The sequence below is a fragment of the Brassica oleracea genome, chromosome C1, assembly GCF_000695525.1.
Source record: "Brassica oleracea var. oleracea cultivar TO1000 chromosome C1, BOL, whole genome shotgun sequence".
In the NCBI taxonomy this organism is placed as follows: Eukaryota; Viridiplantae; Streptophyta; class Magnoliopsida; order Brassicales; family Brassicaceae; genus Brassica; species Brassica oleracea.
The window spans coordinates 6,745,176-6,769,703 of NC_027748.1; the positions used below are offsets into that span (position 1 = coordinate 6,745,176).

The 24,528-nt window shown below is 37.0% G+C and overlaps 3 protein-coding genes, 1 non-coding gene and 1 pseudogene across 4 annotated transcripts in view; 2 read left to right on the forward strand and 3 right to left on the reverse strand.

The window, feature by feature from the left end:
* TRNAL-UAG lies at nt 1-80 on the reverse strand. The gene has a single exon. It is a non-coding gene; the product is annotated as a tRNA-Leu (tRNA).
* Nucleotides 81-1,517: 1,437 nt separating this feature from the next.
* LOC106330176 (cytochrome b561 domain-containing protein At4g18260) lies at nt 1,518-7,927 on the reverse strand. Its single transcript, XM_013768706.1, is given in 6 exon segments — nt 1,518-1,567; nt 1,570-1,907; nt 1,993-2,046; nt 2,048-2,136; nt 2,599-2,766; nt 7,775-7,927. Coding segments are annotated over 6 exon segments (852 nt in total).
* A 483-nt stretch (nt 7,928-8,410) lies between these two features.
* Nucleotides 8,411-8,842, reverse strand: LOC106330186. The gene has a single exon (XM_013768713.1). It carries the CDS (start codon nt 8,840-8,842, stop codon nt 8,411-8,413), a length of 432 nt encoding a protein of 143 aa, XP_013624167.1.
* Nucleotides 8,843-13,595: 4,753 nt separating this feature from the next.
* On the forward strand, nt 13,596-15,446 carry LOC106330200 (annotated as a pseudogene).
* Nucleotides 15,447-19,615: 4,169 nt separating this feature from the next.
* LOC106330209 (pollen-specific leucine-rich repeat extensin-like protein 2) overlaps nt 19,616-24,528 on the forward strand; it is a 6,562-nt gene continuing 1,649 nt past the window's right edge. Inside the window, exons 1-4 of the mRNA XM_013768724.1 lie at nt 19,616-19,774; nt 20,529-20,568; nt 20,650-20,732; nt 24,059-24,433. Coding sequence (XP_013624178.1) covers nt 19,616-19,774; nt 20,529-20,568; nt 20,650-20,732; nt 24,059-24,433 — 657 coding nt within the window. The remainder of the gene's footprint in view (nt 19,775-20,528; nt 20,569-20,649; nt 20,733-24,058; nt 24,434-24,528) is intronic.

Below are 24,528 nucleotides of genomic sequence, written 5' to 3' on the forward strand. Positions count from 1 at the left end.
TGACAGCTGTGGGATTTGAACCCACGCCCTTTCGGACCAGAGCCTAAATCTGGCGCCTTAGACCACTTGGCCAAAATGTCAATCATAAAACAACGTGTGATTAATATATTTAACCAACTACTAATAGACTTGCATTTTGCGATGTGAGTGCTGTATCTTGGTGTTGAATCGTTGATTGACATAATTTAACAACACAGTACATATATCCCTTTGAAAGCATCACTAGTAGATATATGTTTATACGCATAATCCTCTCTATTAACAGATACTGGTAAAAAATTACTTATCTTTACATAATAACATACTAGTAAAACTATTTAAGCAAACTTAGAATTGGTGTAATGAATGATGTTTCTTTACTCTCAGTTGATTGGAAACAGAGCAATGATTTTTGGCTCCTAAGAAAACTCTCCACAACCGAAAGCTTGGCTAAGTGTAAACATGGAAAAATCAAGTTTTTGTCCCTTACCTTGTTATTGCGGACTTGCTTTGCTTTCTTCTCTTTGTGCTGCTTATAGAGAAAAAGGAGAGACAACAATGGTATTTACCTGACCATACGCACATGTTGATTTATTATATCAGCTGTCCCTACCGCACGTCCAAGTCCAGCAAATCTGGTGCCAAACAACGAACCCTCATCTTGTTCACCATCTGCTTTCAAATCTTCAGGTGGTGATGAAACAGTCCATAATTATAAAATCTTCTCCATGTTCTACTCCTTTCCTGAAGAAATCCACACAGTACTTCTCTTCCCCTTCTTCATCGGAAAGCTCTCCCCTTACAAGCTTCTCATATAACCGAGCCTCTTCTCCAAGGAAGCGTAGCTAACTGCTCCCTCTTTAAATGCTTTGAGCTCCACCTTGTCCCTTTTCACTGTCCCCACACTCAAAATCAACTAATGAATACAGAACAAGTCCTATACATAGTCTTACTACATGCCCTTATTCCCAAGTTCAAACTTTTTCGCTTAATCTACATCCAAACTTATCCTATTATCAAACCCTCATTCTCAAATCATCTCTGCTTCACCTAATTGACACCAATACGGAGCTTGAATAAATCATGTTGGGCCACTCTCAGCTAGAAGAGCTTGTTGACGTCACCTCCCAAAGAAAAGCTAGTGTAAAATGATGTTTTTTATTGAGTTATATTTTTAACTATATGTTTTTCTATTGAATTGATTAACTAATTTTGTTTTTATTTTATTCCGTTGATATACCTTACTGCTGAATCTTTGATAAATATTAAATACCAAATTTTGACCCCTTTTAAGAGAAAAAAATAGATCCCGCATTTTCACTTTAAAATGACCTTCTCTCTTTTTTTTTTTTTATCATGTTAAACAATATACTATTCAAATGCAATATACGAAGAAAAAAAATGTATTTACAATAACAAACCAAAGCAAATCCAACAGCATACATCATAAAAAAAAGTGTGTGAAAAATATATGTGATATTGACTACTACATCCAAAAAGATCAAGTCAAGTCCTTATATAATTGATTTTCATACTAATCAAATCGATTTAAACTGATTCACAAGTGCGTTACTTTTGCGACAAGGTAGGAACCATAAACCTTTTGTTCATGGTGACTTCTTGTTACCACTTGAATGTCACTCCTTCCATTTGTGTTATTGTTATGATGATTATCAAGTTCATCAAGAAAAACTCTTTGCTTTTGAAAATGCTCCCTTTTGTCTTGAATTAGACAGAATTAGACAAGATAGTAGAGCTGTAAACAAGATTGTCCAAAGACTTTTTTTTTTTTTTGGGTGCAATTTGTCCAAAGACTTGAGTCTCTGCTTGATGATGTCTTCTTATTATAAGCCCTTATGCCAACTATTGACACTATTGTTCCAAGAATCCAATGTAACAAGAACCATTTCAACCTCCTTTTGCACCCTCTACAATGCAGCCAGTAAATCGCGAGAAGTGTGAGGACTGAGGTATAGATTATGGATATCATAGATAAAAAAAATGTATATGTACCTAGAGGGCTTGAAGATGCCGGTCAAGAATTGGAGCCACATAGTAGCATAAAGAGCCAAGCCTTTGATGGTTGTTGTCAAAAGAGTTCTCCAATGTTCTTAAAGACATAATAGCTCCTATTGTTGCTAAAACCACTGCTAGTATCTGCACATATTTATTTAAGAAAATTAAATAATTATGCAGTCTCATAAATAAATGAAGAGAAAATCTTCTGTATTTTGTGTGTGTGTTAATGGATTCGAGTATGTGTCTAAGAGTATAATCATAGTGTGTCCTAAGCTTCTTTCCCTTAATATTCAAGAAATCATTATCATAGCTATAAAAACTCAAGAAGAAATTCCTTCATAAGCTACCTATTTGAAAGTAACTTCAGTGCATGTAATATCTAGCTGTTGAAATTGAGTAAATTTAAGACTACTACGAGTGCTTCTTGAATTTTTAATTTTAAAATTTTTATATTCCTTATCTAATCACCAAGCGAGATGTCATTATGAGTTAGAATTAAAATTTTCATATCCCAAATTCAAGAATGATACAAAATTATCAACAATATACATTTTACATCATTATAATTATTTGTCAGGTGACTACTAATAATTAAATTACCTGGAAAATGGCATGATGGTAGAAGAACACTTAAACTTTTCTTCCATTTTCATTAGCTTTATTGCCCATTCTAATGAAGAGAATTCCCATTGGCATAAGAAGTCCCATTGAAACCCATAAGAGAATGCCATGAAGCTTTATGCTGTGTACCATTTGATGACTCAACTGCATGCCATTCAAATCCTAAATTAATTCTAGTATTAAATACACCAGTTCTAAGATTTCATAAATGAGGGAACAATAACTACTTAAATAAAATAAGAAGTACATTGTTTTTGAAAGACTTTTTATTTCCTTAATCAAAACAGAACGATCTACAAGATGTTATATGTACAGAGTTGTTATGAGATCTTCCTACAATCTAGAAGAGATCTATTCTAACGTTTGACTATACAAACTAACCGAGAATATCTAGGAATATTCTTTCACCCTCCTTCAGTTTGGACGTGGGATTTGCGAACGTTCAAGCTGGTCCTAAATGAGTTGAATAGTGAACTGGGTAGTCCTTTGGTGAAGATGTCAGCATATTGGTATTCTGTAGGAACATGAAGGACTTTAACTTCACATAGGGCCACTTTTTCTCGTACAAAATGGAGATCAAGCTCAACATGTTTCGTTCTTTGATGTTTGACTGGATTGCTTGAGAGATACACTGAGCTTACATTGTCACAAAAGATCAGAGTGGCTTTGCGCATAGGGATGTGCATCTCCAACAGTAGGTTTCTTAGCCAGCACGTCTCAGCTATGGTGTTTGCTACGCTATGATATTCAGCCTCCGCACTGCTCTGTGAGATCGTGTGTTGTCTCTTTGACGACCAGGATAACAGATTGTCTCCAAGGTATACACAGTATCCAGAAGTAGACCTCCTAGTGTCTGGACACCCAGCCCAATCAGCGTCGGAGTAAGCTGTCAATGTGTCTAGCTTGGACTTGTAAATCTGTACCCCGTGAGATATTGTGCCCTGAACGTATCGGATTATTCTCTTTAGGGCATTGAAGTGAGAGCTACGAGGGTCGTGCATGAACATACAGATTTGCTGCACAGCATACGTTATATCAGGTCTGGTGAAGGTTAAATATTGGAGAGCCCCAGCCAAGCTTCTGTAATGAGTCGGGTTGCCGAGTTTGACACCATCCTCTGCTGATAACTTGGATTGAACGTCAACTGGTGTACTAACTGTTTTGCATTCTTTCATTCCCGCTCTCTCAATTATCTCCAAGGCATATTGTTGTTGAGAGAGAAGTAAGCCGGCTTTGTTGTATTGAACCTTAACTCCAAGAAAGTGTGATAGCTGGCCCATATCCGTCATTGGGAACTCTTGCTTTAGACTGTTGATGATCGTGGCGAGCAAGGTCGGAGAGGAACCAGTGAGCACAATGTCGTCTACATATAGAAGAAGATAGGCCATCTGAGAACCTTTCTTGTACACGAACAGAGAGCTGTCTGATTTGGTGGATTTGAACCCAAGCGAGTGGAGAAAGTGACTGATTCTTGCATTCCAAGCTCTTGGTGCTTGTTTAAGTCCATAGAGAGCTTTCTCCAATTTGCATACATGTTTTGGGTGGTTCCTATCAACAAAACCAGGGGGTTGATGCATATAAATAGTTTCTGATATGGTACCATGGAGGAATGCATTCTGGACATCTAGTTGCTTGATTTGCCATCCTCTACTCAAAGCAACATTAAGAACTGTCCGGATAGAAGCAGGTTTCACCACTGGGCTAAATGTTTCATCATAGTCAACACCAGCTTTGTGACATTTTAAGACTCCATCTGCATCATATTTATGCTTATACAGCCACAAATAGTTAATCACATTAGCACCATAAGGCCTGGGTACTAGACTCCAAGTCTTATTCTTAATTTGAGCACCGTACTCTTTGGTCATTCCAGGATTCCAGTTCGGATCACTTAGAGCTTTTTGGTGGTTTGATGGGATTCTAGACACAGAAGAGACATGGAGGTTGAATATTTTCTTGGGTTTGACAATCCCAGCCTGACCTCTTGTGGTCATTCGGGAGCGGGATGGAGCAGGAGGTTGCGTGGTGTTTAAGGTAGGTTCTTGAGATGAAGGAACAAGAGGAGCAGTGGGAGTGCTCGTTGGTTTAGGTTGCACCTGAGGAGTCTCAAGTATTGACCTGAACATGGCACAGGGAGTTTCAAAGCTATCCAAGAAGCTGTAAGATGTTTGCGGTTCAGGTTTGGCAGCGGGGAAAGTTGACTCATCGAAAATCATATGTCTAGAGATGATGATTCGATTTGTTTTGAGGTCTAAACAGCGGTATCCCCTGTGGTGAACAGGGTAACCCAAAAAGAGACATGGTGTTGATCTTGGAGAGAGGTTATGAGCTGGAGAGTGGTTCATGTTAGGAAACGCAAGACATCCAAATGTACGGAGATGATCGTACGTAGGGTGCTTGCCATAAATGAGGAAGTGAGGTGTTTTAGCTACAATGGCTGAAGAAGGAAGAATATTAAGGACATGAACAGCAGCGTGAAGAGCTTCAGGCCAGTATGAAGGGGGAATTTTCGCTTGGAACAAGAGAGTTTTAATGGCATTGTTCACAGTCCTAATCATCCTCTCAGATTTGCCGTTTTGTTGAGAGGTGTAAGGACATGAGAAACGAACATTGATACCATTTTGAGCGAAATGCTCTAGAAATTTAGAGTTCTTGTATTCACCACCATTATCACATTGAAACTCCATGTATTGGCTTTGAACTGGGTTTTGACAAAAGAGGAAATGTGAATGTATTTAGCAAACACATCACTTTTGTTTCTTAATGGATAAACCCATAAATAGTGAGAAAAATTATCAAGGAAAAGAACATAGTATTTGATGCCACTTAGGCTAGGAATAGGAGATGTCCATAAGTCTGAATGAATTAGATCAAATGGATGCAAGCTTTTATTTCCCGAAGTAAAGAAAGGTTGTTTTAAGTGTTTCCCCAACTGACAAGCATTACAAAAAGGTAAGCTGTGTGTAGAACCTAAAATATATACTAAGTATTTGATAGTGATCGGGAGTTTGATCTAGGGAAGACAAAAGATGTAGGCAACGATATCTTTAGAACACAACGATGTTAACAATTTCCGGTAGGCAAAAATGGACTTTATTGATGAATAAGATTGAATACAATAAGTTGAACTAGATCGAATTACACAGGTGAGATCGGTAAAGAAGAGGATCTAAGAACAAGAGAAAATAAGGTCGATGTATGTGTGTAGCTCTCTCTAGGGTTTTCAACGTGTCTTTCTTCATATTCCGTCTTCTTCCTTTATAGTAAGTCGACCTCAAGATGTTTCATAACGGTTCCGAGATCTTCGTCTCTTGTTCCGCGATCTCCGACGACCTCGATGACTCTTCTTCGAACTCGACTATTCGCTATGGGCTTTAGCTCCATAAGGCCCATGTCTTTGATCGCGGCCCGTTAAGGTATTACCCAAAATTAGGTCCAACACTGTCTTTATTACAAATTTGAAGAAATAACAGACCGAAGAGTCTCATTGTTTGCGTGGATAAGGCGTTTGTGCCACAAAGAGGGTGTCTCAGCAACGAAAACAGAGTGTTGGTGAGATTTAGAGCGAAGGTGGCACATGGTAAAGATCACCTGAAGAATCACTGCAGAGTATTGTTTTTTTGGTTTGCAGGTCCTTCACAAAAAAGCCAAAAGGGTCAAATTCAACAGTACACCAATTATCAGTAGTGAAATGTCGAACATAAACAAGGTTTTTGACAATTTTGGGGGCAACAAGAACGTTTTGAAGTTTCAGAGGTCGTGTTGGACAAGGTATAAACGAGCTACCAGTTTGATTAATGGGTATAGAGGAACCGTTACCTACAACCACTGCATTTCCGGTGTTCAAATTAAGAACAGAATGAAGCATACCTGAGCTAGATGCAAGGTGTGATGACGTCCCTGAATCCATATACCAGTTTTTTGATGGCTCTTGGAGAGTCATGGTGTTGAAGGCCGATGCAAAATCAGTTGTAGGCTGACTGTGATCGACGTAGTGAGCCTCCTGCTGATTGTTGGAATGTTGGGAAGTGATCGCACGTGGGTTGTACGCTGGAGTCGGATAGGTCATCCAAGGCGCTTGAGATCCGTTCTGCCAGTTGTATTGACCAGGCCAGAAAGGCATAGGCATTCCCCAATTGTTGTAAGGCTGACGGTTGTAGTTGTAGTTGTTGTTGTAGCGCCCACGTCCACGTCATCCTCGTTTATTTCCTCTGTTATTACGAGACTGGTTAGTTGCTGATTTCCTGGTTTGCCTTCGGAATGTATTGAAACCAGCGCAGTTGAGGAGGATGAATTGTCTGAGTGAACAACGGTACCCTTGTGCAGTTTCTTGAGGCGAGTTTTCTCCATCTCCAACATGTTTCGAGCTTCGTCAAACGTTGGGAATGGTTTCTGGTGTTTAATCACGTTAATGATGTGATCAAAGCGCTCGTTGAGACCGTTGAGCATATACATCACCAGAGTCTTGTCACTGACAGGCGCTTCAACGTTTTCGAGAAGGTCAGCGATGGCTTTTAGACTCAGTGAGTAGTCATGTATCGACATATCACCGATCTCCTTTGTGCAAAGATCGTTATCGAGCTGAATAGCTCGGGCTTCTTTGTTGTTTCGAAACTGGTTTTCGATACGAAGCCAAATATCCAATGCTGCACCTCCTGTTTTGAAACAGGTCTTGAACAGCGGTGGCGCTAGAGTCCCGTAGATCCAGAGCTTCACCAGTCCATCCTTCTTCTTCCATGGTGTATCATCAGCACCAGTAAGATTGGACATACCGTCGACGTGTCCAAGGACATCGAAGGCTAAACAATGCGTCAAGAATAACTCATGCCAAGTATCATAATTGAAGACGTCAAGGTCAAGCACAAACGGAATGTGCGTCTTAATGTTTGTGACTCCAAACACCCATTCCACCACAGCCATGAAGGTTGATTTTGAAAACGGTACAGAACGAAGAGAAAAGAAAAGAAGAAAAATTGGATCATAAGAGCTATAGCTCTGATACCATGAAAGACTTTGTATTTCCTTAATCGAAACAGAACGATCTACGAGATGTTATATGTACAGAGTTGTTATGAGATCTTCCTACAATCCAGGAGAGATCATTCTAACGTTTGACTATACAAACTAACCGAGAATATCTAGGAATATTCTTTCAGTCTTGTAGCAGAGACCCTTTCTTCTTGAGATTGCTTGGTGGATGGTCATCGATGGTAACTTCAAGAGATGAACAGATGACAAATGATAGAACAAAAGAAATATAAGAGAAAATAGAAATCAAAACATTCACTATATATTTAGAGATTTTCATTCTGATGTCAATCACTCTTGCTAAGCACACTAAGAAAAGAATCTCAAAGCAAAAAAACCCTCTCTCTCTCTCTCTCTCTCTCTCTCTCTCTCTCTCTCTCTCTCTCTCTCAATCAGTTTTCCATCATTCTATGGATAGGAAGACACACGATAGATATACACATATGCATGAAACATAAGTGTACAATGCAAGTGGTGAATAAGTGAGATGCAAGATGGAGAGATGATGTATGTGATTGCTGGTGCAAAAGAGGCTTTAAATGGAATTTCTGAGGGCCTAGCTAGTTAAGCAAATGATATTCAATTTGATAATGGAGGTATGGGCCAAATTCACGTTATATTCTTTTTTTGCTAAATTGTAAATTTCATATTAATGAAAAAAAGATCTACAATGAAACCTTAGTTCTGAGCCATCTTGGCAAAAAGAAAGAAAAAACAAGATGGATCAAGGATAATAATTCTAACAACAACTAGATTAACGCAACTAAAGAGACATGAGAGAGCTGAAGTGTTTACGCTCCCTCTTGGCGAAGATTATGTTTCTTACTTCCCTATCAATTTCAGAGAACACTGAAGCCGCATGGATAGATATTTGGTTATGAAGCAGATTGTTCCTCTGTTTCCAGAGGTGAAACACTGATGCTTGTGAAGCTATTTTCCGCAGCAGCTTCATGTCCATGTTCCTCGCGTCTCGGATCCAGGAGAGCAGCTCCGCCCAGTTGGTGATCGATGTAGAGGGTGGTTGGCATCTGAAGAACACCTCTCTCCACACCTCCATGCTATACTCGCATGATAACAGCAGATGATCTCTTGTTTCAGTATCTCTGGAGCAGAAAGTACAAGTGATCGGGACAGGCATTCCCCAAGCCGCAAGCCTTTCTCTCGTTGGGAGTCTGTCATAGTTGGCAACCCACATCGTGAAGGCGTGCTTCGGTACCACCCCCTTGAATCAGACAACATCAACCCAATCTTTAACCGGTTGTCTTGGCCTCAATACTTCCCACGTCGTGGAAGAGTTAAATGTCCGCAACGGTGAGTCTCCTGCAATCCATTCAAAGTCATCCTCAATATCCACATTTAAAGGAAGAGAGATAGTGGTGAGGTGGGCATGAAGCTCCACTTCTTGCGCTGATCTTGGATGAGGCAGTGACCAATTTGAGCCTACTATTGCATCAGCAACCATAGCGGTTCTCATAATTCTTAAAGCTCGTGGACCAAGAGGACCAATGTAGTCGATTAACTGTCCCAACGGCGTCCATATATCAAACCAGAAGCTGGTATGTTGACCGTTTCCCAGAACTGTTCTGAAAAACTGAAGGGCTAGAGGTCTGAGCTTATGGAGTCTCTTCCAGGCCCAAGAAACGCCATTTGAAGGTTCAATTGTCCAGAAGCATTTATTGAGAAGATGGACACTTCTGTGCCAATCCGCCCAAAGAGATTGGGAATTCGAAAGCAAGATCCAGATGAACTTTAAGCATAGAACCTGGTTCCACACCAAGAAGCTTCTAAGTCCAAGGCCTCCTTCATTTTTTGGCAAGCAAAAGGTAGACCAGGCTACCTTAGCGATGCCTTTCTTGTCAATACTACCTGACCAAAGGAAACGGGGACTGAGGGACTCAATATCCTTTATACAACCTTTGGGTAAGATAAATGCCGAGATCCAGAAATTAACAATGCCGAAGATGACGGTTTTGAGAAGTTGTATTCTACCAGCGAAAGAAAGCATTTTCGTTGACCAGGAGCGGAAGCAAGCTGTGATCTTCATCATAAGAGGGGCATATTCCGAGATTTTCAGTTTACGGCTCATGAGAGGAAGACCAAGATACCTTATGGGGAATTTACCAAAAGAGAATCCATAGCTTTGGATGGCCGAGGATTCTCTTTGGTCCAATCCCATGGTGAAGATCTCAGTTTTGGAAGTATTCATATGAAGACCGGACCAAGACGCAAAGTCATCAAGGCACTCTGAGATCCCGTGGAGGCTACTGCTGCTTCCATCGAAGAAGACCATGACGTCATCCGCAAACATGAGATGAGATAACTTTAAATGCTCGGTGTTAGGATGATATCGGATAGTCCCAGATTCATAGCGGGCGTGAAACAGTCTTGAGAGGCATTCCATTGCCAGGACGAAGAGGTAAGGCGATAGAGGATCGCCTTGCCGTATCCCCTTTGTTCTCTTGAAGAAACCTTCTGATATGCCGTTCACTGATATAGAGAATGAAGCCGTTGAGAGACACTCCGTAATAAGGCTGATAAAGCTTTCAGGTATGGCTAAAGCACGAAGTGTAGCCAGTATAAAGTCCCACCGAACCGTATCAAAGGCTTTCCGTAGGTCAACCTTGAGCTTACTGCGGTGGGTCGCAGCCTGGGTATTATAGCCGTTAACAAGGTCTGTTGCCAATAGAACGTTCTCAGCTAATAATCGCACCGGAAGAAACGCTGATTGGGACTTGGATATCATGAGCGGCAGGATCTCCTTTATCCTAGATGCAAGCAGCTTGGAGATAACTTTATACACAGTGTTGAGGCAGGAAATCGGTCGAAAGTCTGTGGTAAGAGAAGCATTTGTTTTCTTCGGGATAAGGACCAAAGAAGCAGAATTCCATTGTTTGAGAAGGCACCCAGAATGAAAGAACTCCCGAATCGCCTCAGTTACTTCAGGGCCGATGATAGACAATGCGTAGATAAAGAACTCTTTAGAATACCCATCAGGGCCACAAGTTTTATTGTTTGGTAAGGAGAAGAAGGCATTCCTGATTTTCTCGGAGGTGAGGTCCTTTTCAAAGCCTGCGATTTGAGTTGCCGAGCATTTAAAGTCAAACATCAAATCCAAGTCGCTCTGGACAAACATTTGTGGGGAGACCGGACTGCCAAGGAGGTCTTTGAATAATCATGGTCAGTACATAAGTCAAAAAGGATAACAAAAAAGAAGTAAAAAAATATTATTTGCTTGGGAATTTAAATTTGCATACCAAGAGTATACCTTTGTGTAGTTGCAGGCCGATCATGGACCATGCTAAATGAAATATTTGCCAAATGTCCCAAAAGTTTTGAAGAAAAATATATAGACATAGGTTTCCAAAAAGAAAATTTGGACTCCAAATTTATAAAAAAAATTATATTTTGGTTAAAATTGTTAATAAATCGCCTATGGTCCCTTAAATTTCATCCCCGCCCTATGTCGTTGATTCATGATCACATCCCCTTTTCTTCTTGTTAACTTAATGTACGCACATATAAATGTATAGTATATATGTATATGCTCATGCAGACACACACACACACCTCACATGTGAGCTTTTGGAATTTAGGAGTTACGAAAGGGAATAAAAAAAAATAGTCTTAGCTTTTCAATTTGGTCCCATAAGCAATCAAATAAGTTACTTGTTACTGATGTAATTAATGCTTAGTATGCTCATAGATTAATAATCTTCTTTGGAAATTTTCTTGTTATCATCATTTATCACAATGATATATATAAGAAGTTTGCAAAATTATTATGCAAAATAGCTAATTGGCCATTATATCAAGCAAGTTTTTTCAATACTAAAAGATATTTGATAATTTTCTTTTCATCTATTTATCTGTCAAATTTTTAAGGTTTGTTTTGAATGTGGTAATCTCTGTCATGACATAGAGAATTGCGAAGATAACAAAAGGAAAACCTACGATTTAGTTCGTTCACATTGTATCGCGGTGACCTACCGCTCACCGAAATGATTACAAATGCATGGCTAAAAGTCTATTATTCCATCGACTGAAACACTAACTAACTATATATGATTACACCTAATGAATTATTTGGTAGGCAGTTAATTTTATATTAACTTTCTCTCCTTTTATCCACTTCTTTATCAAAGTTGATCAATATCATGAAAGAGGAATTTTCAGCGACGAACATGTTACACTTATGTTACAGATAAATTAAAATAGCTCGCTCATTTCCAAATCCATTTTCCAAAAATTATAGTTTATTCAAAATAATGATGATGAATAACCAACTTTTTTAATCCCAATCCAGGCAATAAGCCATACTATTTCTTGGTCACTGGATCGTTAGGTCAACCGTGGACAAACCATTGGTCAATAGTTTAATTAGTTTTAATAAATACATATATATATATATATATATATATATATATATATATATCTGTAACAAATTAGGAATTAGATATATAATAAAAATATATATAAAATTAAAATTAATAAATATTTGAATATCTAATGTGAATAATGAAATTAATTGTTAAATTACAATAAATCAAAAGCAAAACATCGAAAAGATTCTAATAACATGTCAACTGCAAAAGTAAACTAAAAAAATACGCAAACGATTTATATTCTTTGCAACCGTAAATTGTAATAGACATAAACGAATTGTTGATGTTCAAATCAGTTTTTTTTTTTGGTATGCATCTTTTCAAATATTGATCCACTACACTCACAACTAGATGCAACCTTAAGTTGACTAAATATTTGTGTAGCTAACTTTTGTAAAATTGGAGCATTACATCCAAAATATCTTCATCATGCATCTAAACATTTATAAATATATTAGAATATTCTAAATATAATAATTTAAGTCAAAGGTGATACATATCGAATCACCCATCGGTTCAACCGGTAGCCGGGTTCTGGGTTTTAGCGTTTTTTTTTGTAGGTTTTAACAGAGTTTTAAATAAAGTTTTTTTTTTAAATCCAAACCGGATTACCAAGTCTGATGGTTCAACTGCAAGTCCGGGTTGAGTTTTATAACACTGTGAATGACATACGAATTTCCCAAGTTTTGACATCTTTATTTCGCTAATGTCCAGAGAAACCCGAAACAAGTAATTAGAGGACAGGAAGAACTACCATTCCCATTAAAACGCATGCCTGCTCCATCATGTTTTGGCGGTTAAAGCCCAAAAGTATTAAACCCATCCAACATATTTAAGAGAATAGAATCGAATCACTACAGAAAATATGAGTATTAATAGCATCAGATTATAGCGTTTATGACATTTCTGCTATTGTATACGAACACTGGCTTTTTTAATAGTTAAAACGCTATGTTTGGTATCGCGGGAAAATAAAAAAATTTAGCCGCGTTAATTTACTAAGTGTAGACGCCTTATCATTTCAGATCCAAAATTAAATGCTATCGTAAATGTTAAATATCTCAAATTTTAATAAAAAATAATTTAATTATTCTTAAACCAGGAATCGAAAAACCCAGCTTCTCTGTCTTTTGACGGATCCTCCTCCTCCTTTCGATGGCACGCTCGCCATCCCACCACCCCCACCACACCACGTTTTGATCCTCTCTCTCTCTGTTAGGTTTCGAATCTTACCTCATCTCGATCTGTCGAATATCGTTCTAAGCCAAAAAAAACTTCTCCTTTATCATTTCTTCAATGATTAATGTTGCGTTGGCTTTCATTTTTTTCATCAGGCGTTGAAAGTTGAAAGATTGAAGAGGGTGTGGTTTCCAGCTGGTTCTAGAGTGACAAGGATTTCTGTTCAAAGGATCCTTAATCATGGTGATTCATATTGCTTCCTTTTGATTCGGACGCTTCCAATTTAGTAGACATTTTCAGAATGTGTTGGCATTTGTTTTAGTTTAATTTGGGTCTGTTTCGTGTTCTGATTTTCTGCATTTCGTTGCAGATACAAGAGCGTAAGAAATGTCCATTCTCCGAGGTGAGCAATAGTTTTGATTAGCCGGCTTGCCAGATTTATAAACCCTTTTAAGAACTTATTTATCCATTGTTATGGTTATTTCAGATCGCAGGCAAGCACAATTTTCTCATATCAAGTTTGCAGAGATTGAAAACACTGTCACAATGCAGTATGAAGGGTAATGTGTTTATATGTTACCTCACTTATTGTTCTTCCGTTGATGTCTTCTCAAGTTGAGGTGATTGATGCTAAGCTTTTTAGGTCTCTGGTGAAGACAAAACTCTTTGAACTTGTGTGGGTAAGAACGGTCTTTGATCATGTTCAACACAGATTCCGTTGTGTGGTTAGCTTGAAACTCCGGTTAGAAGCTTCTTGGGATTTTGATTGCCATTGGTGAAGCTGTTCCTTATGTTCTTTCTGGAATGTACGGTCCTGTTGGTCAGCTTGGTGTTGGAAACTCTATTCTCATCATCCTCCAGCTTTTCTTCGCTGGTATCATTGTTATATGCCTTGACGAGCTTCTTCAAAAGGGTTATGGGCTTAGCTCTGAGATCTCCCTTTTCATTGCAACCAATATCTGGTATGTTAAAAAGCTTTAGTCTTTTATGCGAGAGATTGTTTTTAGATGCATAAAGTTTTCAACTTTTGTTGTGGTGACGCAGTGAAAGCATTATCTGGAAATCATTTAGTCCTACAACAATCAACACTGGTCGTGGAGCTGAGTTTGAACTTTGAAGGCGCTGTGATCGCCTTGTTCCATATGCTGATAACTAAATCCAATAAGGTTGCTGCCCTCAGACAAGCTTTCTACAGGAAAAACCTTGCAATGGTCTTGATCTTCCTGATCGTTACCTACTTCCAAGGCTTCCGTGTTGTGTTGCCCGTGAGATCAAAGAGTGCCCGTGGTCAACAGGGTTCTTACCGTATCAAGCTGTTCTACACCTTCAACATGCCAATCATTCTCCAGTCTGCTCTTGTCTCAAACCTCTACTTCATCTCTCAGGTACTTCCTTTTGTTTCCGCATAAAGGATTTTAGGAAAGAACCTTATCTTATACAATTTGCATATCCTTCTTGTCAACAGTCACTCTACAGGAAGTTCAGTGGAAATTTCTTTGTAAACCTATTGGGGCAGTGGAAAGAATCAGAGTACAGTGGGCAATCTATACCAGTTAGTGGTCTTGCTTACTTGATCACAGCTCCAGCAAGGCAAATGCTCAATTACTATGTCCCCATCAACACAATGATAACTCGGTTTTCAGTTTTCTGAATATATGTTTTCTATGGTTACAGCTTTGCCGAGATGGCAGCTCATCCGTTCCATGCTCTATTCTATATCGTCTTCATGCTCACTGCCTGTGCGCTCTTCTCAAAGACTTGGATTGAAGTGTCCGGGTCTTCTGCTAGAGATGTAGCTAAGCAGCTAAAGGTATTGTTAAAAGTCAGCTCCACTGATCAATAATTTTGAACACTGTCCAGGTCTGGGAACTCACTTGCTTGAAATATAAAAAAGGACTAGGAACAACAAATGGTGATGCCTGGACACAGAGTCTAACTTGCAGAAGGAGCTGAATCGGTATATCCCAACAGCAGCTGCTTTTGGAGGAGTTTGCATCAGTGCACTCACTGTTTTGGCTGATTTCATGGGAGTCATTGGGTCAGGGACTGGAATCTTACTAGCTGTGACGATTATAAATCAGTACTTCGAAACCTTTGAGAAGAAAAAAGCGAGTGAGCTTGGCTTCTTTGGCTTCTGAATGAATCGAGTCTTATAAAAGGTTAAATTTTGTTGAGACTAGTGAGAAACTCTTATGTGTCCACTGTAATGTTCAATAGACGATCAAACTGGTATATACTTTTTGATTAACTAACAGATTAAGACAAAGCTCTCTAAACTTGTGTGGGTAAGAACGGTTTTTGATCATGTTCAACAAAAAAATTATTTTACCTTAAGTTCTAAACCCTAAACATGCCCTAAACCCTAACTACATATCTCAAACCCTATATCTAAAATTCCATTTTATACATATATCTTCAACTAAAAACATTTTAATCCAAACATTCATTATATATCATACAGAAATATTCAACTTTAAACATTATGATACAAACCCTACATATACCCCTACCCCTACTTATAAACCCAAACCCTATATCATATTCCAAAATCTATATAAAAAATATTAAATCATAACATTTTAAATTTATAACACTTATTTTATACTAAATTATGAAATTATACAAACAATAAAATCTAAATAAAATCAGCATATTCATAATATAACTTCAACCCTAAACTCCAAACCACATACCTTGTATTGACTTATATCACATAAAACATTAAATCTTAATTTTTAATCAATCACATAATTTGAAAATTTAAATACAAGATACAGACTAAAAGTTTTAAATCATGATATCAAATTATTTAAAGTTTAAATAGTAATGACGAAATTAGCCTCAAATGTTTCAGATAGAACTTGTGTCCTATAGGGAAGTACAATTAATAGGTTAGCTGAGAATATTTTATTAGATTTGCCGATATTTGGCAAAGATTTAGTATAGATTTTGTTATATTAAACAAAAATACTTGTTTTCTCTCTCATTATCGTTGTTTCTTTCTTCATCTTCTTCTTCTGTTTTTTTTTTACATTTGCCTGATGAATCTAAACAAAATTAAAAAAAATCATGAATTCTGAACAATTTCATGAGTTCATAAGTTTCTCTGCTTATTTCTTTAGTAGTTCATGAGTTGCGAACAACCAAAGAAGATCATGAATTTCCTTGCTTCTTTTTTCCATTTTCTTCCTCTACATAAACACTTGAGCGCATCCAACCATTCATCATCATTATCACAGTCCCGAACAAGATTATGAGTTCTCTCTACCAGAGTTCATTCTATATCGTACAAAATATTATTCGGGTCATTTTTCCAACAATCAAGAGGTACCGTCTCAGAATTAGCTGGCTGTCTGGTCGTGTATATGGTTGTTATTTGTTTAGCCAGCTAATCAAACTATGGACCTGGTCTACTTCACCATCCTCTGATTAAAACTCAGTGACACGATCTGAACTAACACAAACAAAGATCATAGTTAGTTGTTTTATATTCTTTTCAGTGACACATAATGAACTGATCTTGCAAAAGAGGTTTGGAGATGAGCTTGAGAAGTTCTAAATAATTTGTATTGAAACTGCTAAATTCTTCGAGTACTACAATAAGTTAAAAATTTCTAATATGATGTATCAAAGAGCTATGCTATGATAATATGATAATTAGACGAGTACTATATATAATGGATGTATATATTAAATCTTAGCTTGTGTATAGAGGATTTTAGCCGGTTATAAATGATTCAAATATATTATTCTTGAAATGATGGTTATTTACATTTTAACTTAGCCATACACATTAAAATATTGATTTGCTTATCAGTGACGCAATGTGAACTAACACAAAGATCATAGTTAGTTTTCTTATATTTATTTCAAACAGGTTTGCTTAATCTTGATTTGCTTAATCTTGTAAAACAGGTTTAGAGATGAGCTTGAGGAGGTCCAACTAGCTAATTCGTATGGAAAATGTTAAACTCATATATTTATGATAGTTACAGTAAGTTAAAAATCTCTAATATGATATATCAAAGAGTTATGCTATGATAATATGATAATTACATGGCTACAATATAGCATGAATGTATATATTAAATCTTAGCTTGTGTATAGAGGAGTTTAGCCGGTATAGATGATTCAAATATATTAATTATTCTTGAAAATGATGGTTATTTGCATTTTAGCTTAGCCATACATATTTAATTGAAATGAAAGGTTTTAGCCTATCTTTTTTATTAGTTGAAGTAGTGGATGGCTACAATATATCATGGACATATAAATTAAATCTTAGATTGCGTAGACCATATTTAGCCGGTTACAAAGGATTCAAATATATCATTCCTAACAGTGGTGGCAATTTGACTTAGCCATATATATAAAGTGATAGACAATATTTTATTTGCCAACACGGATAACAACTTGAGAATACAAACTCAGGGACATTTAACAATCTACATATGAACAATATACATAACAAGAGTCTAATAGTAAAATAGAGAATGGTAGATGACACATAAAATTACTATTAAGAGTAAAAAAAATTATATGTTTTTTTAAAACATAATATTAGTTTCAACAAAAGGAAATACAAAATACTTAAAAATGTTGTTAACCGGATAAAATAGGCAAACCCGAGCTAAACATAATTTTATCCCGCAAGAAGAAAGGTTAGACGTCTAAATGACTCAGTATCACCAAAACTTGTTTTAAGTTAGGCTATGGACAACTAATTTTATATTTGCATTGCTAACACATTATTTACGTTATATGATATATAATAGTAGCATATCAATATAAAATTAGTTAAATGACTTATTATAAGATATGCTGCTTACATGTTAGTTAAATGAAGTTTAACATTCAAATTAGAAATATCATTTGTAATTGTATTAGAAAAACATATGGCTAATTGCAAATGTTATACTACATGGTAGTGTATAGCCGGCTAAAAACATTATGTGTCTTTTTAAAAGATAGTATTAGCTTTAACAAAACAAAACAAAACACAAAATACTTGAAAATGTTATTTACCGGATAAAACAAGCAAATGGCATCTGAAAATAGTATTAGCTCGCAAAAACACAAGTTAGACATCTAACAATGACTTAGTTTTAACTTATGCTGTATATGAGACTTGCTATAATTTAGTGTATAAATTCTGAAACTATTTACCTTAGCCTCGCTTTCAATCTCTCTTGCATGACCAGAGATCATGCTTAGTTTCGCAGATGAATTCTTTGGTGTGTCGTCATCTTCATCGGCATCCTCCGACTTGGCGAAAAAAATTCTAAGACGCTACCTGGATCAATTAGGTAACTTCATGCAGTTCAAGCCAGTCAGGTATGCGAATTCTCAAAGTGAAAATCTTACTAGTTTTCAGGCAAAAAATAACCAAAAAAAGAACCACGCCTCATGTTTCTTCACGACCTTTAGCTGCTTGGAAATGATGAATCGATCAAATCGTTCTGAGAAAGAGGGCTTTTCAGGTATCTCAATAAGTTTGCCAAAGGGGAGGATCTGATGGTATCTACGTGGTGTTCGTCTTGTTCTATTTGGTGTCTTAAGATAGAGAATCTAGGACTTGTTTGATGGATTGGAGATGTTTTTGAGAGGAGAGAGGTTGTGAGACTTTTTGGATTGGTTGGGATATGATGGAATAAAGAAAAAAACTGAAAATTTAGAATTTTAAAATAGTAAACAAGATAAGGGTTGTGATTTTGGTCTAACAAATCCTGTTACAAATCCTATCATATCTTTGGGATATATTTTGCCTATACACACCGAATATGAAGTATAGGGGTATCAGTGTCCTCTATAATTATCAACAGTGTCTGAAATGTGGGCTCTTGGCAGTGTGCTAAATAGCGGATAGATGGTTGGTAGGCATCCTAATTTTCCCAATATTTAATCAATCACATAATTTTAAAATTTAAATACAAGATACAGACTAAAAGTTTTAAATCATGATATCAAATTATTTAAAGCTTAAATAATTTTACAATAATTATAAACAAAAAAAGAAGATAATTTGTACTGTTTTTTTCTGAGCCATTGATTGATTTTTAAATCAAAGGTCCAAAATCAATATCCTATCTATCTTCAACTTTGTTTTCTATTGGTTTGGCGCGGATCACCCTATGCACCGTTAGATCATACTGAATCAACGCTTGAGATTTGTTTCTTTTTTTTCCAATTATTTTCTGAGAACATATCGAGAGAGAGGTCAAAAAGAGAGAGAGAGAGAGAGAGAGAGAGAGAGAGAGGCGATTGGGTAAGCTGTACTAGACGCCCTAGCAAACCTCAGCCTCCTTCTCTTCTCTTCCTCGTCGGCCTTGAGTTGATCTGAAATCTCTCTGCCGCACCAGACAAAAGTGATTTCCATCGCAGCCGCCAGGATGCTCCTCCCTTTCGCGATGGGCGTCGTCACCTCCTCCCCGTTCCCGGAAGCCTTCCAGAGGCTTCTCAAGGAGATGTCCCGTTCCAATCAAACCTCTGAGGATGAAGATGAATCTGAGGATGACGAAGGCCGCTCCTGTTGCTGCCAAGGCCTGATCCAGCAGAGAAAGAGAAAGGTGTTAGTCTCTGGTCTATAATTAAGGACAATGTTGGAAAGGATCTCTTACGAATTTGCCTTCCTGTTTATTTCAAAGGTGTTTTGAAGACTTGGAGTACTCTAATGAAGCCGACTTCCCTAAAAAGGGAATTTGTTTCTTCTTTGAAAAAGTAATTTCACACTCACTCTCTCTTAAACTGAATTTTGTGAGATGAACATAAAAATGGTGATTCGTCCTGGAGTTCTCTGACTCAGGAGCATCTCTTTGTACTCTACACATGTTGATTTTCATTTAACCGACACTCAGAATTTAAAAATATAGATAAAAGGAACATATGAGATTCTTTTCCTATGACGTTTGGCATATGTTATCGTGCTCTCATAATATGTCAGCCACCATCCAACAGTTATCGCCTGCCATAATGTGGATAGTAGTAGCGATGCATCCTGCCTATTATTTGATTGCATATTGCTTTTACTTGTTGTTTGCTGATGGAAAGTTACTCCCTTTTATGAAAACAGATCTCTGATGTCGAAAAGATCAATGCTGAGATGAAACAGATAAAGAATATTTCCTTCTCTTAACATTGTAGTTGCTGTAATCTCTTTTTGTATTAGAAACCAGTTGGTTCACTGAAAAACCATCTCTGCTTAATATGAAGAATGTGTTTTTTTTTTTTTTTCAGATGCTCCCTATTTCTCTATATAGTTACGATCTTTACATCTCTTCAAAGTTCTAAAGGTCGAATATTTTGTTCTTGTTGTTTTGATAGGGGGGTGAAGTCACATCTGCTAAAGGGTTTAACGCTGGTGGTATGTACAATGGGTTATGAGCTTTAGAGGAAAAGCCTGATCTCGGTATTGTAACCTGTGATGTCGATGCTGTACCTGCAGGTTCAAAGCTAGTTATGTTTGTTGTGTTTAAGTGGAAAAGCGTTTCTGATTTTTCTGTCTTGCTTATCGAATGGATATTTCATGTCTGTTGCAGATAACTGAACACATCTTACAAGAAGCTGGACAAGGCGCAAGTAGCATATGGTGGCGAGTTTGAAGGGTCGATGGTGGAGGAGTTGTGGAAGAAGAAGAACAGTGAGGAAACGGTTTGAACGGATGATTATGAAAGGTTATTAATGGTAAATTGATTGGTGTTAATGGTTTGTGTAAACAATGAAATGTTTGATAGGTGTTAATGGTTTATGTTTGTGTTGTGGTTTGTATAAACAAGATAAGTTTTATGGGTTTTTAAATAATTTAATATTTATTGAGATTTTTAATAATTTTAATTGTTTTTACTGCAAATATTCGAAATAAATATAACATTTAAAAAAATAAAATCAATTCATAATTATTATTAATAAATTTTTGAATAATTTAAAAACTAATTAATAACACAAAACATTTGCTATCTTTGCTACTGGAAAAATCAAATTAATAAGTTTTAATAATATTTATACAACGTTATTATAAATATTAACAATTGCTTAAACAAAAACGCTATTATTGTACGGTTAATTATAGCATAAACGAAAACCGCTATTAAAAGGGTCGGACCTATTATAACGGGCGCTGTCAGAGCGGACAAGGAAGCGTTATTATACATGATTCATAGCGTTTTTCGTCTGCTATTACTACCCTTATTTCCTGTAGTGAATGCTCTATTGATATCACTCAAATTACCCTAACGAGTGAATTACTCTCTCAAATAAGAGGTTCAGTTGTAGTACTTAGGGATCGAATTCACAAGGAACTAGAGAACCTAATAAATCTAATCAGATTGGTTAAGCTAGATTGATTTTATGTTTAAATGTAAATAGCAGGTTTGTGAGAAAAGTAATTGCTCGATTGATTAGGGTTTTGGTACTTAGATGAAAGTAGCTAGAGTTAGGGTTTTTATTCAGGTAATCAGGATTATAATCCTACAGATGCTTAATAAGTTGCACGCATGATATTGTAGAGCTCAACACTTATAAACAAACTACTAGGCTCTCGCTTTCTAGGTTTGTCTATTGACCAGTGTCGATCGATGATTCTATAGGAATATCAATCGATACACTTTGGGTATGAACGGTGACCAGGGAACGGCGAAGAATAATGCATTCCCTAACGTTCCTAAAAAAATATCACCATTCATAAGGAATAATTTTTCTTCTCATTCCCTACCATTCATTTTTTTTGTAGAGAAATAAAGAACAAAAGTATTCCTTGTTAAATTTGAGAAGGAACAATCATTCATTTTTATTCCTGCAATTTTATTCTTTTACGTTCATTTTCTATTCGTTCCTCTTGTTTCTAGAATGGTCACCAGTCGAACGTCGACCGATTATTCTATTGGAATATCGATCGACGCTCTTGGTCAAGTGTTAATGTGCAGGTGGAATGTGCTCACTAAGCTCACTAGATCAGCTCTCGCCTTACTCTTAGCAAATCTTAGCTCAGTTAGGATGATTTCAGGGTGAGATGCAAGCTATCGGTTATGTCTACCACTCCTAGGGCAAATTCTAGGTAACTAATCTAGAATCAGACATTAATGACAATCCTAAAGATGAATATCACAACTTAGCAATCTATAGTTGGGGCTAATCCCTCGTAACCTATTTAAACCATAAATCTAACAAAGAGAACTACTAAGACATGGCCAAGCAATTCATAACAGTAATTATGTATGAAAACTGCATTAGATAAAACAAGAAAGCACACTTTTCCTCTAACATGTTTGCAAAGCTTATATATTTAGGTTAAAACTCTTCGGGGGTAATCTTGTAAATAGGTGAAGACTTGGGCTCTAAGTCGGCTGAGACCAAACGGGCTTTCTGCGCGCTTCGCTGTCGATCGATGTCAAGATGTTTACATCGATCGATTATTCCTCTTCAATATCGGACGATTGTCGTGCTCGATGGCCATCTCGGGTGCTTACTCCAAATATCTCCAAAATGCTCCAAAATCATCACTTTCCTCCAAATCACTCATGATCCTATAAATATAATAAATAGACTCTATAATATAATAATTAGTAGCTAAAACACTTAAAAACCATGGGTAAAAATGGGTCAAATCTATAGTCCATCATCTATCTACGTAGATATAGAGATAGATCAAACCACTATACTAGTAATAAACTTTTAAAATTTTGTGGTCTTTCAAATATATAATATAATTTGGCGTCTAAATTATGGACTTCATTAGCTTTATCGAAAGTCGACTTTGTTGAAACGAAAGTCAATGCAGCAACACTAGGCATGGGCATAAAATTTATAACGAAACCAAACCGAAAAATCTGTTCTGTTCGTGGTCCGAAATGCAAAACGTACCCTGAATGAGTCTTGTACAGTGTTACAAAACATATCCAAACCTAAAGTGTTATCAATTGAATCCAAATGGGTAATTGAAAAAAAACCCGAAAAACTATCGATGACACAATGTCTTAATTAATATGAAATATAAATATTTAAAACGTAAATTTGTACTTCGAATATTTAAGTATATATTTATTTTAATATTATATCTAAAGATAAATAATTAAATTTTAAATAAGTACCTTAAATACTCAATTCCATATAAATAAGTATTTATTTCTTATGTTTTTTGTTTAAATTTAAGAATTTACTTCAAGTATATCTAAACTGAACCGATATAACCAGAATTCAAATGATATATGGTTGCTTTATTGGCTTTACGATGTGTACAAATTAGAATCAAAACCGATGAGTTAGTTATATCTGAATCCGGCCCGTACTTACAAATTTACTAAAATGAGATCTGTGTGATACAAATTAGAACAAAAATCCAGAATATCTTATCCGAACACCAACGGATACCTGAACACCCAGGGCTAAGCAATACCTACAGCCAATCCATCGAGACCATCGGTTCCTTTGACTAAGTTTCCCATGGAAACGAAGTAAAATGATGTCAACAATAGGTAATGGCTTTCCAAGAAAATGAGTCCAAGAAGGCAAAGGAACCAACATTTTTACAAGAAAATATGTTGTTTTTTTTTTTGAAAATTACAAGAAAATATGTTCAGAACCAAGAAGAGGGTTATATAAACAACTGAACAACACAATCGATCAGTCGTATATAACTAGACAAAGCTAATTAAGGTCTGGCTTGAATATAATCATGTGGGTTCTTTATTTGCTATACATGCCATAAGGAGAAAATATGCTTACCCTGATAGTTATCAAAAGACATACTTTCGGCAGAGGAAGAAAGAAGATATAAATTTTATGCTAGTATTGTTATTTGTTGAAGATGTCAGGTGTCTCTGCAACTCGTTACGATGACAAAAATGGAAAATCCCTAGTTGACTGTAGCGCTTGCTCCCCCTCTGAAACCTCCAATTCCGGTTGGCAATATCAGCCACTCGCCGCCCCAGCCCGATCCTCCTGACCCACCCGACCCTCTCCAATTTCCCCCTCTCCCTTCTCCTTTCTCTGGTGGCCAAAAACCCCCAAAACGGTGCGCCTTCTCCCCCCTCTCCCTCAACTCCACTGTTCCCCCTGTTCCAATTACCTCTACCCCGCCGTCTGGCACTGCAGTGACCCCTGTCTTTGGTTCTCTGCCAGCTACTACCACCTCTGCGGCCCAACTTTTGGCTGCTTACTCCCCAAATCCTTTTTGTGGAGTTGAAAACCCTAGATCTGGTTCATCTACAGTACCCCAAGGTCCTTCTATAACTGTAAACCTTCCCTATTCCCTTACTGGCCCGGGAACCCTTCCTACTCCACCTCTTCCTCCCACCCAACTCCCCTCCCCCCTCAAACCTCCCCTGCT

Excerpts from the sequence above, each read along its gene's own strand:
- LOC106330186 (XM_013768713.1), bottom strand. The coding sequence starts at position 8,842 with ATGTGGGTTGCCAACTATGACAGACTCCCAACGAGAGAAAGGCTTGCG.